At 33.6% G+C, this 21,079-nt stretch overlaps 1 protein-coding gene across 6 annotated transcripts in view; it reads left to right on the top strand.

The window, feature by feature from the left end:
* Nucleotides 1-21,079, top strand: part of RAP1GDS1 (Rap1 GTPase-GDP dissociation stimulator 1) — a 133,054-nt gene that overhangs the window by 39,481 nt on the left and 72,494 nt on the right. For 5 of the 6 annotated variants that reach the window (XM_016166710.2, XM_016166707.2, XM_016166709.2 and 2 more), the window contains exon 3: nucleotides 18,441-18,563. In XM_016166710.2, the coding sequence (XP_016022196.1) occupies nucleotides 18,441-18,563 (123 nt within the window). Of the gene's footprint in view, nucleotides 1-18,440; nucleotides 18,622-21,079 lie in introns of those variants that run through there. The other variant, XM_016166711.2, reaches the window with a different exon arrangement.

The raw sequence follows: 21,079 nt of genomic DNA, 5'->3' as shown, positions 1-21,079 counted from the left end.
CTATGATAGTTGTGTTCCCTCTAGAAAGCTTTTTACATGATCTAAACGCTTTCACTTTTACCTCTTGTAATTCAGATTTCCCAAGTACTCATTTGGCATTGTAAAAGAAAATTTAAAGTTTCACCATTAGGTAGACTTGGGAATCTATAAATGAATAATTTTTCCTCATAAAATCTATATAAAATATATGTATTCCTGTTATTATAATAATTATTTCATTTTATTATGTTCAGTAATTTATTTTGATATGTAATAAAAGAGGATCCAGTTTTATTTTTTTCTAGACAATCAGTTTGCCTAGTACCATTTATCAGTTAGTCTATTTCTTATTGGTTGACAGTGCTTTTTTAATCATATAACTACTTAATATAATTGGGAGAGGGGGGGTTTATTCTGTTCCATTAATCTATTATCGTGTTATAATCATGCTGTTTTAACTATGGCAGCTTTATGGAGTAGGTTTCTTTTTATAAATCTATCTTTTAGAAATTTTTCTTGTCACAAGTTTGTTATGTCAGTGAAGTTTTAGAAATATTTTGTCACATTTCTGAAAAATCCTATTAAAATTGGGATAAACCATAAATTAATTTGGAAAGAAAGAAAAACTTAATATTTTGTCTCTCAGTCTAAGAACATATATCTTCTTTTATTCATCTTTTTATGTCACAGTAAGATTGTGTAGTTCGTTCATATGCTTTCCATAAATACCTTAATTAAAGTATTTCTACATATTTTAATTTTTTTTTTTTTTGGTTTTTATTGCAAATGAATTTTTCCCCACTATAGTTTTTAAGTGATTCTTGTTGGAGATCAATTTGAAGAGCTATGTTGATTTTTCTGTTTTTATTTGTATCCAACTACCTTGTGAACTCACTTATTAGCTAATTTTCTTGGGTTTTACAATATATAAATTTTAGCTAGTTCTCTTGGGTTTTACAGTCAGAACATGTACACAGTAACGTTTTTCCTCTTTCCCTTGTGACTATAGCTGCTATGTGATAGCTTGAACTTCCAGCAAAATAATAAATAACAGTGATATGAGTAGCATCTTATTTTAATTTCTGATGTTAATGGCAGCACTTCTGATGCTCCACCCATTTAAATACACCTCTCGATTTAAAGTCTTTTATTGTGTTAGAAGATAGTCTTAATTACAGAGTGATTTTTTTTTTTAAATCGAGTGAGTACTTTTAAACCATAAATCCTTAGCCTAAACAGTTAATATTTAAAATAGTATATATCCACCATTTTTTATTGTTTTAAGGTTTATTTATAATGAAATTACTTGGGGAGGGCATTAATACTAGAGGAAGTTTTTGTAAGAATGGAAAGTGCAACATAGTTTTACAATCACTGAGTCAAGGTCATTTAGTATATCAGGTTCTGTATAATTTATACCTTCCTTTATGTTATTCAGGGATAGATATTTACCTAATGAGACTTAGTACCTAAAAAGCAACTAAAATTAATAATATGAATTATATATTTAAGAATGAATGATTATTAAATTGTTTGATAAACACTATAGGAAATTTCTTAATTTAGTTATATATAGTCCCTATAACTACAGTTAGTAAAGGTTCATAACTACAGTTAGTAAAGCATTACTTTTTCTACCAGAAAATTGTTTACAATTACAAGTCCTATCCTATTAGCCTTTAAATTGTCTACAGCTATAAATTTAGGTATTCATTTTTTGTTAGTTCGTGTTATTCAACCCTGAATATGTGAATTTGTTGCTTATGATTTTTCTTTAACTTTACATAGATTTCTTAGTGAATTAATAATGTCTTATGAATTTTGGTATTTCAAGATTTAATTAAATAGGAATATAAACTCTTTTGTAAGCTAAAAATATTGTTTTAAGTACTTGACATTTAAGACCATTTTAAAAGTTTGTAACAATTGACTTGAAAGAAGAAACACCAGCCAGGAAAATGGGTAATTCAATTAAATTCTTCTCCTTTTGCAGGTTTATCTGAAGTTTATCCATTATTTTAAAGCTAGAAGAGATGTGATGCTATGGGAATATTTTGTACTGAGTTAATAAATAAAAGCAAAATTATTTCATTTTTCATTGTTACTGATTATTTACTGCAGTTTTCAATTTTTTGAATTATAAATGTATATGAATGTTAATGACCATCTGCAAAATTGCTGAAATAGGAAAAGTAGTCATAACACTAAAGACAAAATAAAGAGTAAAAGATGAATCTTTGCTTGAAGCAGTCTAAGTAAGGGAAGAATAGCCAGGAAATAGAAAAAGTCCCAAATTAAGAAACACTTTTTAGAAGCACATTAAAAAGACGTTTAAGAAATGTATGCTGTTGGAAGTAAATCTTTTTAACTGAATATAAGATACTATGTTATTTTCTATTTGCTGTACAGTAAGATCTTGACAAAGAATATTAAGGCCAGAAGTATATATTATGTACCATATTCTTAACCACGTTTGATTCATTGTCATTTTACTCTCATAATAAATCACTAGTGACTGGGGACATGTGAATACTTTGTTTTTAATAAGGCGGAGTTTCGGCATAATTTTCTAGGGGAATATTCCTATAATGGACTATATAATCCAGAGAATCTTTATTCTCAGACTTTTTTTTTAAAAAAGTTAATATTTAGTGCCTTTTGTTGCTATATACATTCACTTGAGGTTTGGGCTGTTTCACTGCCACTTAAAAAAAAAACAATGCATTATACACTTTTGAGATTTAAGAAAACTAGCGTATTTAGGTAGAGTGAAAGTCATTTTTTTCCCCTGACTCTGAAGTTATACAGAGTTGTTGGAGCAGTAGTAGAGAATATTGTATGAAATGTCATGATCCTGCGCATCAATTATTCATTTCTAGAGTAAAAAAATATCTGCTTACTAAATTTGAGTAGACCCATTAGAATACTTATATTTTATTATTGAGTCCATACTGCCATGATGTGTTATACTGCTTTGGTCAAATGTTAAATATCTAGTTTAAAATTAGATTTGGAACATTTTGTACAGTCATGTCATACATTGGTGAGGTGAAGATTTAGACTACATACCTCTCCATCTTTAGGCCTCATTCATTCATATATTTAGCACTGAATATTTATTTAGAATGTCCCAAACATTGTGTACTATCTCCAAATAAAGGCAGAAATTTAATATATCTGCCTTCAGAAGCTAATTGTTTTTGTTGGAGACTGAAAAGTAGATGTAAAATTATAATTTATCAATTTATCATACTAAGTGCTGTAAAAAGGTATATTCAGTGTATGATACAAGTACATTTATTTGACATATTGTCAAATCAAAAGAGGATAATCATAATAAAAGGCAATAGGAAATTATCTGAATCCCGTACTTTAGCTTTTTAAAACTATCAATTCTTCATTTATTGACTGAATTTTTTTTAAAATTATAGTAGACATACAATATTATATTAGTTTCAGATGTACAACATAATGATTAGACACATATATACCTTACGAAGTGATCGCTGCGATGTCTAGTAACCAGCTCATAGTTATTATATTATTGACTGTATTTCCTATGTTGTACATTATATTTCAGTGATTTATTTTATGACTGGCAGTTTGCACTTCTTAATTCTGTTCACCTTTTAAAAAATTGTTTTTAGAAGATACTAGAAGTAATTGCTTTACATGAAACATAATGAACTCATTTATACCATGTCGTGCCCTGAGTAACTCTAATAAAATGCATCTAATGCTTTTGGTTTGTGAACCACTCTGGCAAGGTTCTAGACCTGTACTATTTAGTACCATATTCACTAGCCACATATGGCTGTTGAGCACTTGAAAGGTGCCTAGTTGAAATTGAGATGAGCTATAACCTCAGAGACTTAGTACTGAATTAAAGAATGTAAAATGACTCAATTTTTATGTTGATTACATGTCAAAATAGTAATATTTTATATAAATGTTTACTAAACTTATTTTTTTTTTTACTCTTTTTAACATGGCTGCTAGAAAATTTTAATCCTTGTGACTCACATTGTATTTCCGTTGGATATCATTGTCCCAAACCAGTGTTTTTCAAACTTTAGGATGCATAAAAATTATTTGGAGATACTGTTAAAACACAGATACCTGGAACCTAACCCCAGAAGTTCTGATTCAGTGGTTTTAGGTGGAGCCAAGAATTTATGTTTTTAATAAGCTCCCAGAGGATGCTGATGTGCTAACCTATAGATCTCACTTTAAGAAACAAGATGCTAATGTAGGCAATATCTTTTTGCCTAGGATAAATCAAAGGTCATATCAATGTTTACACAATCTGTTTTGGTCTAATCCGTATATCTGTGTGGGATGTATGTGTTCTTACTTGGAAATATTTGTTGAGAAGGATAAGGTAAGGCCTTCTTCTTTTCTCAGGGTAGTGTTTTAGTAGGGTTCTCAAGAGAAATAGAACAAATATAGATAGATCGATTGACCTAGAGAGAGAGAGAGAGAGAGAGAGATTTTAAGGAATCGGCGAGAGATTTTAAGGAATCGGCTTACTTAGTTATGGAGCCTGGCAAGTCCAAAATCTGCAGGTTAGGTTGGCAGGTTGGAAATCAAGGAAATAGCTGATATCGCTGTCAAGTTCGAAAGTAGTCTGCTGACAGAATTATTTCTTACTCTTGGGGAGGTGGAGGGAGCATTGTTTGTTAAGGAGGCAAGTCTTTTGTTCTAGTCAGGTCTTCACCTTGACGAGGTCCACCCACATTTTGAAGGACAATCTACTTAAAGTCTACGGATTTAAATGTTATTCTCATCCAAAAGCACCCTCACAGAAACATCTAGAATGTTGGACCAAATATTTGGGCACCTTGGCCCAGCCAAGTGACACATAAAAGTAACCATCACAAGTGGAATATATATTCTACTGAAGTATCAAAATGGGTTGTGTGGCATAAAAGTTATGTGTTTGGATGACTGCTGGTAAGGAATGATACCATTAGTATTAGAACTTTCTACACAAGAATCTATAATTGATTTTACTGAGGGTTTTTCATGACCTACTTTTTAATATTCATTGTGATAAACACCAAAACGAGGTTCCAGAAGGCAGAGAGTAATGGGATTTTTTTTTTAGAGACATAAGGATTCAAAGTCTAGTTTTTAGCACACAATGTTCTACGAGGTGAGTTCATTTTAGATGCTCATAATTTTCTCTTCCCATTGTTAAGTGTTATGCATCTTTTCTCCTCATTGTGATAAAGGAGCAAACAGAATGTTTTGATTTGGCTCATAATAACTTAGTTGTGGATTGTTCATCTTTTCTTTCTGATGTGTGCATGTGGGAGGGATAATATAAAGGCAAGGTAACTTTCTACAGTGATTTCTGAAGGTTTAAAGAACATTTTTGCATATGTTTGCTTTGAAAAAAATATCATCTAAGACTTGATTAGCTTAATGCAAAGTGAAAGTTTAGTCTCTGCATGAGTTAGTGTTTGGTAATTCTACAAAAAGACTGATTCTTGATGAGAGAATAATTTAAATATAAGACAGCTTCCTTATATGCTCAGTCCTTTTTTCTGTTAGAAGTAATTAGTACTGCAACATCCAAAAATGTACCTTGGTTGCTCCATCTTTAGTATTCTATACAGTTAATACATTCTTCTATTTGAACTTATTTCAGTGTATATTATTTGTATATTCTTTTTTTCATTTGTTTAGTTATAAATTCCATAAGGGCAGGGCAATTCCTTTCAACTAGCATTAATTGGGTACTCCCATGCATTAGTTCATACCTTGCCCTGGAGAGTTTGGATAGACAAGTAATAGGTAAGTTTTAATGCAGTATAATACATTATATAATAGAGCTGATTACAAAATGTTGGATAAACAGAGAGCTAGATTCCACTGCTAGTTGTAAGAGTCTTTCAAAGTGTCTTAGTAAGACTGATGTTTCACATAGGTCCTGTTAGTTGAATAGATGTTTATAGTTTTACCGCATTTTTCCCTCCACCTGCTTTTTCTTCAAACCTGGGTAACACCATCTACCTTTCTCACTTCTCAATTTGAAGCCTTCAGCTGCTGGCAAAAAAAAAAAAAAATCACTGAGTGGTATAGAATGTTGCTATTACAAATTTAGGGCTTCTGGGTTCAGCTAGTAATGCTTTTACATAATCCTTTGTAGAATGTGTTTTTCTCCTTTACTGCTTAGAATATGCTTTATTCTTTAAAACTCAGTTCACATGTTACTTTATTTATGAAAATTTCCATGATCTTCATGGAGCTGTGATTGGGTCCCACTATACATTGTATGTAACCTTCATGGTGGTATCATTCTCATTGAATTATGATCATTTATTAAACTCTTTCTCTTACTAGACGACTCTCTAAGATTATAATAATTTGCATCCTCTTTATTTTATATTCCCAGAATAGTAACAACTCAGTAAAAGTGCATTTTTCTTATATAATCTTATCCACTCCCAAGTCTTCAACCACTAAATAGGTTCCAACAACTTGGAAACAGTTACAAGATTGTGTGTGTGTTGGGGGAGGTAGGTGAGTTTGATGAGCAGGATCGGGGAATACTGGATTTTGAAAACACAGTAAATTTACCCAGGTAATGTGAGGGCCCAACGATTGTGGGAAGAACATCCAGCAGAGGAAGCAATGTATACAAAGTCACAGCAGTGGGTGAAAACCTAGTTGAATTAGAAACTGAAAAGTCTGGTATGGCTAGCAAAAGGGGTACATTTGGGGAAGAGGATAACCGGAAAAGGGAGTAAGGGGTCAAATTATAAAATAACTTTTATGTCATGCGCCTTAGTCCGCTTGGGTTGCTATAAGAAAATACCTTGGACTGGGTGGCATTTCTCACAGTTCTAGAGGCTGGGAAGACCAAGATCAAGGTTCTGGCAGATTTGGTATCTAGTGAGATCTGCTTCTTGACTCATGGGCACCTTAGCTGTCTTTCTGTGGGAACTTCTCATGGTAGAAGAATTGAGGCATCTCTCTGGGGTCTGTTTTTGTAAGGCCACTGAACCCATTCGTGAGGACTCATCCTTATGACCTAATCACCTCCCAAAGGTCTGACCTAATACCATCACATTGGGGTTTCAGTTTTAACCTATGAATTTTGGGAGGCACAAATATTCACTCTTTAACACCATGCTAAAGGGAACAATTGAAAGCCAATTAAAATCAAATTTTTATTTTTAAAAGATTGCTGTAGTGGCAGATTTGAAGAAGTGTTGGAGAATAGCCAGGAAGAAAGAAGGGGAGGACTTTTTTTTCTCAGATACACAAATTAAGACTAGTTAACGTCATGGGTAAGTTTAGCTGTGAAGGGACAAAATATTTGCACTCTGATACCAGAAAAGGTTATCTGTTGATAGTGATGGAGAATATGGCACAGAGAGTAGTAAAATGTTTAGAACGACTGGCTTAGGAAATGTGACAGGGAAATGGCTAGAGTTAAATAAAATGACCAATGAACAATGTTGAAGATTCAATTAAGAATATAAAATGTGAATTTATTGTGGTACTAGCTAACATATTTAATAACCTAACATTTTAAAATTATAGAGTAGGAAGAAATATATGGCTGAATTTATCCACTGTCAGGGACTGAGCGACAAAGTAAAATAGGGTTTTAGGAAATTTGCTGAAATCATTGATCGGTTTATTCAGAGTAGGTAGGGATGATATGAATCACAGAGAGGGCTGATTCGAAAGGAAGAAGTTGAAGGAATAGAGGTTTAAATGAAGTTTAAAAAATGGTTACGAAGAAGGAAATAAATACACAGTAGTCTAGAATACTGTGATCAGAAAGTAATTTCCAAATGTAAGCTTTCAGCCATGGATACTTACATGATGACGGTGCCCTGGTGTGGCTCTGTGGTGAGTTGCTAAAGAGTGGTAGAGAATTAGGTCATTCATTAAAGTCATGGAATGTGAGGCTGAGTTATTCACTACTTCGTCTAGATTCATAGTTGTTCAGGATAAAGGCAGGAATTGGAGGGGAGAGAAAATCTGAGAGTAAGCTCCAGTGTACTCGAGGGCTGTTAGAATTCTAGCAATGAGAATGGGGCCAGATGGTAGAGGCTGAAATAGAGATTGTTTTTGAATGAAGCTAGAGGACAAATGGTTTACAAAAGATAGTTTTCGTCTCCAGTCTTTGAATCTTGGAGTAGAAAGTGAGGGGAAAGGTGGTTTAGGGAGTGTCTGGCATTTGTTTAGAATAGTTAAGAGATCCAAAGGGCACAGTACAAAGGGTTCAAAACTAGGTGTGAAGGGAAAATTCTGATCTAGGGATGGTACTGGGGTGTGGGAAAGTTCTTTAACTGACCATCTCACCATTATTCTTTTCCCAGTTACTTTGCCCTGTCTGTGTGGTTTGGGAGATTGTGACCATTTTCTCCTTTGGGATCTTTTTTCGTTCTCTCTGCTTAAGAGTGTAACTTCTTCTTTGACTAATATTTCCGCTTTTGTTCTCCTGAATTAGGCACCGTTAACAGACTTCCTTCATACCTTTTCTCTTTATCATTTAAGAAAGTCAACCCTGTAATACCATACTTTCTGAGGACATTTTGCCTTGACTTTTCCAAACCTTGTTGGTTTTGTAGAATTTACAGTTTGATATTTGTCTTAGCTGTTACACAAAGATCTAAACAGTTACTCTAGTGCTATCATATCTAGTAAATCCAGGACCAAATTGAAACCTTCGAACACCATTCTACAGCGCTTCGTATTACCATCCCCTGTGTCACTATTCCCTGGTCTGCAAAGAGCATTATATCTAAAGAGCACAAACATCTCCAAATTGGGAGTCCAGATCACTTTGCCAGTCCTTTTAGGTTCTTGGACCCAGTTTCACTGTGTGGAAGGAGGGAGTTTTCCTCACAGCAACAAGCAATACTCTGGACACTCGTTGGATGTCGGACAATTCACCTTAATTATACTATCTACCCAAAGATAGCATCCCATTCCACAGGCTAAGGGTTCAACCCTACAGGACTGCTCCTTGCCCCAACTCCAGATGCCAGTCACAAGCCCAGGCTATTACCTGAGCTTCTCCCCTACTGTCTATAAATTGGAGGTTGCAACTATCCCCTCCAATTCAGGATGTCATTCACAAGTCCAGCTCATTGCCCATACTTCTGCCTGACTGGCTATCAGTCAGAGTTTCCCACAACCCTCTTTCTCGGTTGCATTAATTTGCTGTAGCAGCTCACAGCATGGAGGAACATTTGACTTATTAGATAACTGGTTTATTATAAAAGGATATAACTGAAGAACCGCTAAATGGAAGAGATACACAGGGCGAGGTGTGGGGAAAGGGTGAGGCACTTCCAGGCTTGCTCCCAGCACTCCACTCTCTCCCACCTCCACATGTTCACCAACCTGGAAGCTCTCCAAGCCCTCTCCGGTGGGCTTTTATGGAGGCTCCATTTTCTAGGCACAATTGATTAACTCATTGGCCACTGGTGATTGATTCAACCTCTAGCAGCTGGACCCCTCCTAAGGTTGGGGGTGGGACCGAAAGTTCCAACCCTCCTATCTGATGGTTGGCACCCCTGGCACCAGCCCCCATCATTAGGTGCTTTCTAAAAGTCACCTCATTACCATAACAAAGGACACCTTTACTTCTTCACTCAGGAAATTGTAAGGGTTTTAGGAACTGTGCCAGAAAGGAAGACCATATATGTATTTCTTGTTAGACATCACCATATCATACCAGCCTTGTTCCTACTGTCTAATCGATGGTTAGGGTGCTGGGGTTGGAGGAGTGTGAGCGTTGTAGGAATACGTAGTTTTTGAGGATGGAGCTCAAGTAAAAGATTATTTTGAAATACTGCACTTGTAAAAGAGTTTGTTGTTTTTGAGATCCACAAGATTCTGTAAGCCAAGTTCATTTCTTTATTCTCTATCAGGGAACCTTAAGTGGCTGCAGAAGGTGTGTGTGAGTGTGGGGTGAGAAGAGGGAAATGGTTAGTGAATATCCTGGTGATATTAACAGACTTCATGTTCTGTGCTATTACTCGGGCCCTGATTATATCTGACTATATACTTGAACCCCAATTCAAGCCACGTTGGGTAAACATCTTGCTTAGTCTAGCTTGGTCTCTAATACCATCCATTCTAGTATGGACCTACAAAGGAATAGAGTACAGAAAATTATAGTTCTCTGGGGAAAATGAGGGTCTGGAACAACGGATCATCATGAAGATGAGGCAAATGGAAGTCTACACTGGATTCAATATTTCTGTACATTAATGTGTTGTGGGATTTTTATCAATATATTAAAACTACTTGTTTATCTCCCTCACTAAGCTATAAACTTTTAAGGCAGGGTGTGTATCTTATTAACCATTTGCCTAGCACATGGTTGATACTTGCTAAGTATTTAATGCTGAATTGGTGCATTAAATGAATCCTGAATGCTTATAAAACCTCTCAAAAGTTAACAGTGTAACTTGAGTGTATGTGTAATGGTGATATCATGCCCCTTTCATTAATATGTATTTTTCTTAAGGAAAGAAGTTTCTCAAGAAATAAGGTATTTTTTTCTCAACTTTTATTTCATGATTTAATATCTATTGGTTTCTGATAGCTTTTCAATATCGTGTGTTTTAAGAGCCATTGTTTAGTTATTATTTTATCAGCAATGTCAACAGTAATTAAATTCAATACATATACTTTCTCTCTCTTTTTTTTTTTTGGTAGATATGGTGGCTGCAAGTCTGTTTCTCTTTTCATTTTGGTGTTGATGGGTTTTGTTCTTGTTGTAGTCAGAGCATATTGAGAAGAGTTGTTTGAAAAGTTTACTTGACTCTCTCTTTTCAGAATGTTAGACATATTTTTTATAGAATTATCAGGATTTTACTAATTGTTTATTTAGCAATATCTTGATGTCTTCAAAGAAAAATTAAATAATCACTTATTGTCTCTTCAGAGTAAGAGGAGAGTAAATGGCTTATTCTGTAACAATTACTCATGATTTATTCTTGTAACAATTACTGTTTCATCGTACAGTCTTGTACATTACTTTCCTTGAAGTGCTTTCTTCCATTAGTTTCTCAGGAGTGCATTCTTGTCTCCCAAACAGAGTCTTTAACTCTAGTGTCACAATCTATAACCTAGTCATTGTCCTTAATAATTAAAAACCTCTACCAAAAGCTTACAAAAAATTATTGATTCTTTATCATTTCAGCATAAAGTCATCTGTTCTGAAGTGTTTTTTAACCTTTAGGAAATTAACATCAAATTTATTCTTGCTTAACAACATCTGTTTTTGCTTCCCCTTCTCAACGCTGTCTTGAGCCTCAATTCATAACACTGAATTTTGTTCTCTAGGTGTATACTTGAAAGGAAATTGTAATCTACTTCCACAAAACATAAAACTTTTCAGTTTTACTTAAGTCAACATGGTTTTACTTGGATTTGCTTTCTCTTTCATTGAGTCTTTTAATAAAGCAAATCACTACAGATCTTGATTACTTCTTTCCTTCTGTTGTGCCCTGTTTTTCTCTAGTATTTCTTTTCTGTTACGTAAGAGTTTCTGTGCCCTCCCCCACTTTTTCCTCTCTTTTTCTCTGTTATAGGGCCTTTCCCCTTTGGGGGAAGCCATGAGATTTGAGTGAGACAACCCTCATCTCCACTCTCTAGGTTACACAGTCCACTCACTGGGATTCATTAAGGCCAAAATCAGTCCATACATGGTATACCATTCATTCATCTCGGCAAGCAAAATTAATTTAGATTGGTTCAATTGGTGTGAACCATGGTAGTTTTGGCCCTTTTTTTTTTTTTTTTTTTTTTTTTTTGATGGGGAGATGTTGGGAGAGAAAAGTGTCTGTTGCTTGCCTAGAAGACCTGGAACTTACAGCAATTTTTCTGCCATGGTACAAGCTAGTATGATAATGCCAACACACAGGAGAATAAGGAGACTTCAGAGAAATGGAGCAGGACCCTGATGAATCCATTCATGAAGCTCACGCTTCTAGACTTTACAGTTATGTGAATTGTGAGCTAATAAATTCCTATATTGGAGTATAGTGCAATAGTTTTTATTACTTATAATATATACTGATATATACAGATTTAAAATAGATTTTTTTCCTTATAAAATAGTGTAAGCATATTATTTACAATTTAGAAAATAGGAAAAGAAGTTTTTATTATAATTGTTTTATTTTATAAAATTTGAATCATGCCATGTAAATGTAGGTTCCCTTTTTTAAAAAGTCTATTTTCGAGTAATTCCCCATGATGTTAAGTATTCTTTTTAAATGGTATTTTAATGATTACATAATGTTCTTTTGGATGGCTAGACCACAATAATTATCATCTATTGTCAGATATTTCTTAGTTACATCTTAATTTATGATGATACTGTGAGCTATTTAACTGTTTCCTTTGGCCAAGATTGGTTTTAAGTGACCCCTTACTTTCCCCTCTTTCTGTATACCTTTTTTGTTTGTTTTTGTTTTCCTGGAAAACTGAACTAAATTTTACATCACATTGACTTGTTTACATAGAGTAGTGTTTCCTTAAGTGGGTTCCTTGGATCACTCAATTTTTTTTAGATGCTTCTTTAGGAAATAATTTTTTATTTGAGAAACAGTATATAATTCTTTATGCCTATGGTAAATATTGACAAATTAAGGATTTCAAAGACTCCTGCTGAGTCCTATAGATGCCAAATGTATTTAGCTTTGTTTATTTAATATTTTCCCCCAAGGTATTTCACAGTAGGATGGAGATGGGTCTTTTACTGAAAATGTTCCTTCACTATGTTTTACTATAACCTCATTCTCTTAGTATGAAGTGAGGAAATCTACATTTACTACAGGGACCATTATTTCAGTAATTACTTTGAATTTTTCTAGGTGAACAGTTCTACTTATATACTCTGCTTTTACCACAATTATTAACACACTTCCTTCTGGTGTTTATTTTCTCAGTAAATATCTTTCTTTTTTTTTTTATTTTTTAACCATGTAACTCTTAATTTTTTAGCAACTACTTTATCACCTAGTTGTAATTTTAAGGAAAATAGTCAAGCTAGCAGATCTCCCTGCTTATGCCAGTGATGCTTTCCAAACGTGTAACTTCTCTGACTCCTACAGCTCACATTATCCGTGGAATTGAAATCACTGCAAGACTGTCAAAATCATTTGTTGTAATTTTATAAAATGATTCTCACAACTTAATCTTTTAGCAAGACCTGTTTCTGATAGTGAGTCATTGTGTAACATGGGTCTTTGTTCTGCCCTTTCTCTTCATGCCTGCGAACATCCTTTTCTTCCCCACGTCTCATGTTCTTTTTATTTGCTTAAAATCCTTATTGGAGGAAAAAGGGTCTCATCAGTGAAAGAAATATAATTGTATTCATTTCCCCACTTCGTATACTTCCATTTTCTTTTAGAAACATTAATTTCTCATTTTTCAGGCCCTTACTTTATGTTCTTATACTAAGCATAATCCTCTTATGTGTTTTAAATCAATTTTAAACCTGCTTCATTTTATACTCAGTTTTCTTTCTCTCCATCAATCACTGCTTCAATTTATCTCTCAAAAACTCGACATCCCTTTATTACGCAGTTGCTTTATTGTAGTTCTTACTCCTGTAAAATATGTTAAATGAAGAATTTTTTCACATAATAACTTGGCAAATCTGGTCAAGGTATTGTTATCACCACATATCTTCTAAATAACAGTTATGGTAGGAAACGTAGTGGACTAGGGATCGGAAAGTCTGAATTTTTGTTCCTTTTCCAATGTAATCTTATAGCTTTATTGTACTATGAAGAAAACCTATCTTATCATGCCTATTTTTATGGTAGTCAGATATCAGTCAGGTACCTTTAAATGAGGACATTGTGAGCCTGAATAGGAATTAGCCATAGTGGTAGGGGTTTGTGTGGCATTTCAGAGAGGGAAGATGCGTTAAGGAGGTCTGAAATAAGATGGTTAATTTGGATTATTATATGTAATTTAGCGTGGCTAGAGTATAGGATGTCAGTGGAGGAGTATCAGGGGATAGGGTTGGGGAAGTATTATGGATGTGCTTGAATGTTTAACTTAAAATTATGGAGGATCATTTAAAGATTTAACACAGGAGAGTGACATAAAATTTGCATTTCCAGAAGTTTATTTTGGTATCTTTGTAGATGACAGGCGCGGTAGGAGGGGTGTGTGGCTGGAGTTAGGGAGACTTGTAGTTAATAAAAATCAGAGCTAAGAACTTGAAATAACATAAATGTAGAAAGGAAAGGATAGAGGCACAAGATGCTAGTGAGATGGAATCTGTGAAACTTATGTTCTGATTAAATGTGGGTGGTAGCAAGGCATTTACGCAAAGAGAAAAATTTGTCATCATTCTAGGGCGTCTAGCTTAGGTAGCTTCTCTGCCTTTCACTGAGATAGAGACTAGGATGAATTTAAAGAACAGAGGATAAATTTGATTTGGGGAATGTTGAATCTGAGGTATTTATGGTACAAATGCTTTGTTTTCAGTTGGGTAAAAGGAGAGAGGATTTGAGACTTGTCTGGGTGGTAGTAAATGAAGCTCCGGATTTGGATTAGATTGCCTGGGTGCAGTGCCAGATCTCTCATTACACCCTGTTCTAAAAATTTACCCCTGGAGAAATACATAGTTCCTCAGAGACTAGGCTACACATAGCCCTTCAAGTCATATTCCTGGCCCTTGCAGTCAATTCCAATTTGAGTCTTCTCTTTACAGACTGCCGTAAGGACTCTTTGGACAGGTAATATAAAGATACCAGTTCTTTACTGTTCCCATAATACTAAGTAAAACTCAAATATTTTTTATTACTTTAAAAAATATCATCAATCTAGGCAAATACATTTTTTAATCTAAGAGAATCATAGTAATAAGTCATTATTTTTGTTTTACTGACTTGCGAGTTTACTGTAAATTGGTTATCAAATGCCTTTAATTAATTTATCCTCATGAAGCCTGTATGCTAACATAACGTCATAAATTCAGCTTATTGTAGTAGAATGCCTGAAAACTCCTTCTTGGTATTTAAAGCCATTTATTTTAATGTATTTATTTGGTAGCTCTATTGGGAACTTTAGCCTTTCTCAAGCCATATCTCAATTCATGAGTTCCTTTCCACTCTGCCTATCTCTCCCTTCTCCCAGGTTGTTGGCCTTGAGAAATTCTGCCTTCTCCCCATGTGACATTGTAGCCTAGCTTCTTGATTTGCCCTTCTTTCAAGTTTCTCTGACCCAATTGGCCAGTTTACCTTTTCTATCACTGGCAGTTTCGTAACTAAGCTGCCTATTCCATCAGGAAGTCAGGTGGAATGTGGACACAGGACTGCAGGGACAGAATGAGTGCTTGCAGCACTGCAAGGGCTACTGTGATGGATATGACTCCTGCAGTAGCTCCTACACATATTATTTTAGAGGAGCAATTGCCCATCGTATATGGATCCTTCAGAATTCAAGGCCTGCCAGCCGCCTATAATTTGTAGGCATACTCAAACATTTTTATGACCTCACCTAAATGTGAATGGGGAGGAAAATATTGAATTGATTCCTGCACACATTTAAAAGGAGTGTAGTTAAAATGTCAATCGTAGTCTGGCTAAAGGTAATGAAAAGCCTGCCTTTTTTTTTTTTTTTAGGATTCTTGAGCACAGTGCATGATTTTTTTTTTTTTTTTTACAAATAGACCTGCAAACACTAACCACTACTTCTTAATGCTCTTTTAAAATCATTTCAAGGGTGCTCACAGATAATCTGAGAACATCTTTTAGTTTCACAGATAAATCATATATTCGAGATACAGTATAATGCCAGGGCAGAAAGTATATATGAAATGAGGCTGAAACTTTGTAATTATTTATTGGATAATTATGTTTTAGTGATAAGCAATATTTGGTTATGTTTTTATGTCACAAGAAAGAAGGTAATTTCTAGCTGTTTAAATTCTAAACCTATATAGAAATTCACATGCTAGCAGGTAAATAGAATTCCTGTTAAATTTTTCTAAATTATAAATCAGATTTATATGAGAAACCAGATTAGATTTATTCTTTTTTATTTCTGACAGTAGCATTAAAAAAATGCTATTTCCAGTTTCTTGGTTCATTTTAGTATAGCTATTCTCCCAACTTCTTGGATTGTAGTCTGTGGAAAGTCTCATCAGAGTACAAGAGTTTTGTATTGTTTGCTTTTTTTCCCCCTTGCCTTTGACATTCAGGCCTGATGTTAAGCCATTCTTTCAGATAAAATGAGACATGCATGGGTGATTTACAGTTAACTGCTCGCCTCCACACGCACAAATGCCTCAGCTTCTCATCTAATCATGATTCATGCCTTATGCCATACTCCTGCTCTCATCCTAGCACCAACAGATGGTGGGACAAGACCCCTGGGGCAGTCTGCCCCAGTGTTCGATGGTTGTACATCTTCTGGTAGCAGTGGTCAGAAAAGGAAGGATTTTAATAGTGGCAAATTGAGTTCTGTTCTTTATGGCTTCTTGCTTTAAAAATAAATTAATTAATAGAAATTTGCTGTCGGATTTTCAGGTGTTACCTTAAAAACTTATTTTTGAGTCCATAAAACGAAATAAAATGAAAAAGCCACATTATGTTTTATAAATAGGCTTGCTGAAAAGACAGCTGCTGTGCTTATGACCCATCATGTGTACATTACATTTGTAATAATCTGAATTTTAAGAACTCAGTAAGTGAGAGCATACAAAAGGATAGGTTTCATCTATTTATGCTTAAGTAAGTTTTCTGTTCTAAAAAATTGTACCAGTCGTTGCCAGGTGACATGTTGATTTGGTAGTTTAGTAGAATCTGAAGTTGCTGTTTATGCTCTGTGATTAGGGTGATTGGTGACTTCAGGCAATTTTACTTCATCTTTCTGGGCTTCTGTTTTTTCACTTAACATATAAGGTTGTTTTAAAGTATCTTCAAAATAAACTTTTTATTTTAGTCTGTATAAACTAATTGCAAATGACTTTTTTGTAAAGATAATAAAGCCATGGAAGTATAATTTTTCATAGCTTCAACCATTTGACAGCTGTAGCTTCTGATGATGTTAAAAGTGTTTACAGTTCTCTAACCCAGAATCCTGGGTAGTCAAGCAGTGCACAGCACAATGGTTTTTAATTTTTTTTCCACCAGAACCTATGATTAGAAATAAATTTTACATACAGCAGGCATACCCATACAGTTATATTTGCATACAGATAATTCAAACATAGTTTCACTAACAGTGTTTTATCTATGGGTACAATTTTTTTATTCTTTTGTTGTTGTTGCAGGTGTTGTTAATTCTACTTCTCTTTTCAAGAAATTGCTGGTCCTTGTTCACCAAATCCATATCAGAGTTCCTAATGGATTGGGACTCACAGTTTGAAAAACAGTGCACTAGTGAACACTTACTATAAAGAAATACATTATTTGTCTTTTATAGACTTTCTCAAATTTTTCTATTAAAAATGACTTTCCTACTCTATTGACCACGTCAGTTGCTATTTACTTAACAAGAAATCTTTAGAGTTCTCTCTCATTTATATGTATATCTAAAAGATATAAAGCATATAGCTACTCATAAAACAATTTAAATAAAATGTTTTAATGATCTATCTGTCTTTAAACACATGCCATTCCTCTTTATTGTTCAGAATCAAGTAATTTTAAGTTTTATTTCCTTGAACTTTTCTTTATTTGCATCATCTTTCCAGATTTTTCTGTTATGTTTTATTTTAATAGGTCATGCTTTTAATAACAAACACATGAAGTGGCTTGGTTTCATTGAAGGTTTCTTTATTTGTATTTTAACAAAGAAGGAAAGGCAAGAAGCAAGGCTTTTTGAATTTCCACATCACCAGATAGACTTTGAATACCATGGACTTATTGCTGTTACTGTTTCACTTCTTCATTGGTGGTGATTTGAAGAGTTGTATAAAAACATAGTAGTCATATAGAGCTATATAATTTCCTCTGTAGCTCCATTTAAAATGATATGAGGTGATTTTTTTGCTCATTTGCCATTTATTTTAAATTGTGATAGCATATAGGAAATCATAGAGTTTATATTTATATATACATATATATATATAGTTATAGAATTTAGAAGGGAAGTAGAAAGAACATTCAGAAGTAGAAAAAACATTCCTACTTTGAATAGACAAAGTTGGTACTAACATCGAAAAGTGTGGTGTACAAATGGTATGTTCAGAAAGGATTCCTTTATAATCTGACTGTAGATAGACAAAAGATTGCATCATAAAGTGTTTTTCGTGTGTGTGTGTGTAGATAAAAATGCAAAAGCAGCTTGCAGAACTGAAGATAATTTTTATATGAATACATACATTTGAATGTATACTGAAAAAATTCCTATTATGGATGGTGAAAATTCTTGATAATGTATTGAATATGAAGTTGTCAACTTTCATCTCGAAGATTTTCATTGAAGTTCTTTTTATGTATCTCTTTCAGATATGGAAACAAGTGAAAAAATCCAAGAAAGTGGAATACTTCAACTGTTTGCAAGTCTTTTGATTCCACAGTCTTCATGCACAGCCAAAGTAGCTAACATCATAGCAGAAGTAGCCAAAAATGGTGAGGTTTTCCTCAAGAACTTTTCTGCTGGGAACATCTTCAGTTTTACACCTTACTTGTCAGTATGTTTTATTAATTTATGTTTTAAGTTTGTAGATTAGACATTTTTAAATTTGTTTTTCTTTTTTCTTTGACATTTTTCATGTGATTGTTTAAAATGACTATAGTTATAGTCATTCTATTCATACATTTCCCATTTGCTATTCCATTCCTTCAGAGAAGAATTAAAGGAAAGCATGATTAGTCATTTCTGCACCTGTATCATTTATTACTTTGCTTATAGAATTCTTGAAGTTGGCATTGAGTCACTCATATTTATTATCATAGAGAACATTCCTTTTTCAGTGTATCTATCAGTTTGTGTTATACCCAGGTAAACCCTTTATTTTCAGTTTGGCCTATCCTACTGACGTTGGCACTTGACGGCAGCAGAGCAGTTGGAATATGTGTTCTGTTTTCTGCGTTCACCTTCATGGGAAACATTTTTTAAGTTTCTGTGTGAGAATACTCTGGGAAAACAATGACAACAGCAAATCTTAAATTATATAATAGCTAATCTACCACATTACATATAGTTTATATCTAATGAGTCTTTAGAAGAATTCTATTATAGCAGAAATATTTGCACATGATTTTAATTTGGTCAGTTTGAGAATCTCTGACTTAAAGCAGTTTTTAAACATAAGCGAAGGTAATACTAAATGTAATACCTTTAGTGCACATCAGTTTATCTATTTTATATTATTTTTAGGCCTTTTAGTAAGCTGCATATGTCATACTTTAATGAGAAGAAATTTTAAAATTCTGGCCTCATTTGTGTAATCACTATGGCAGGTGGCATTGTAAAATACCAGTATATGTTGTTTTTGGCCCAGTAAAACAACTTGTTCATATGTGTGTTACCAAAAAGAAAATTGCAGTAAAATTATTTCATTTGTTTTGAGGTTCTCAAAATGTCTTTCAGGTTTAAATGAGGTTTTCTGTATTGGTTAATCATTTATTTGGTTGTTAACCGAAAACTGGTTACCGTTTATATGTCACGACTAAGCTATTGTAATTATATCATCACTGTGCTGTGCTTTGGATTCAAGCTGGTCATAAATATTCAGATGTCTTAGAGTGTTTAGTTTACTTCATGCAGATTTGGACTGCTCTGAATAGATAGTGATTACCTTAGAACAACAAAGAACTCCTGAAGCAGATGAGGTTTGAAAATGGAACCTCCAGACGTGGCTTGTTAACCTAAATCAACCACTGTCTGATCATCTTGATTTTTAAGATTAAGTAGCTTATTTTTAATCTCATAAGAATCACATTATAGATTTATAAAAATCAATTTTTATCTTAAAAACCTTTTTTTTCTTAAAAATGAGCACACACCCACTATAACATAGATTCAGAAATTTTGTGTAGTATATTTTTGTGAAATGGATTGCCATTCTATGATCTTAATAATAGCAGTCCTCACAATACTTTGTCACAGTTTCATGATAACTTTGCTGCTAGAGGTTACTTCTAGCAATACTCTAGTAGGTGACAGTTATGTTCTAAAGCATAACAGAATTTTTAGCATTTATGCTTTTAATCAGGTTTTAAAGGGCATATAACTAACCTCTACTGGTTAAAATAAATGGGATACATTTAAATGGTTGTTTACTGCTTAATCACCACATTGTTTTTTTAAGTGACTGGCTGAGAAAATGGATTAGAGTCTTCTTTTTAAAACAAATACATGTCTTCAGAAATGCAAAAAGACCCAACATGGTATATTAATGGGACTTGTATTTCTTCTTGTTAGAAACTTGACAGTGAAAAAAGATTGTATGAACCACAGGGGAAAAAAAAAAGTTTGGGAAATTGATTTGTTCGTCTTCACTCTGCTATGCACTTTATATAACTACAAAGGAAAAATATTAGAATGTACTTCTTAGATTTGGATTAATCGTAAAATGTAATTATGTTTAAGTTTTCACATACCAAAAAAAAGCAATATAAACACATAGCATACCTGTGTTCGAAATCCAGAGGATTAGTAAGAATTTTCATGGTCAAGTTTAATAGGGGAGCATAGCTGTGACCATAAATTACAGTAAAAGATTTTGATTTTTAAATAAAGTATACTGTAATATATAATAGGTAATAGTTTTAGACTGATTTTTAAATAAAATATTTAAATAAAGTATCCCCTAATATAATAGTTTTTGACTAATTTGAGGCAAGAAAAAGAAAACTATACAAAAAGTATCCTTAATTTCTTTTTTTCAGAGTTATACTCTCAAGGTATCGAATAATAATAATAATAATAATAATGATTGAGCCCTAAAACTAGGTGCTGTTAAGTGTTTACATTGTGCCAGGCCTTATGTACATTATTTCAAATTCTCATAACAATCCTATACGAGGGAGAGTTATTTTTATATACATGAGAAATCAGAGAGGTTAAGTACTTTGCTTATCCTCATACAACTAGTATGTGATAAAGGTGGGATTCAAACACTTAAGTGATAATATTTGGA

This window comes from Rousettus aegyptiacus, unplaced genomic scaffold (assembly GCF_014176215.1).
Source record: "Rousettus aegyptiacus isolate mRouAeg1 unplaced genomic scaffold, mRouAeg1.p scaffold_m13_p_10, whole genome shotgun sequence".
Taxonomy (NCBI): domain Eukaryota; kingdom Metazoa; phylum Chordata; class Mammalia; order Chiroptera; family Pteropodidae; genus Rousettus; species Rousettus aegyptiacus.
This window is presented reverse-complemented; position numbering and strand designations above follow the sequence as displayed.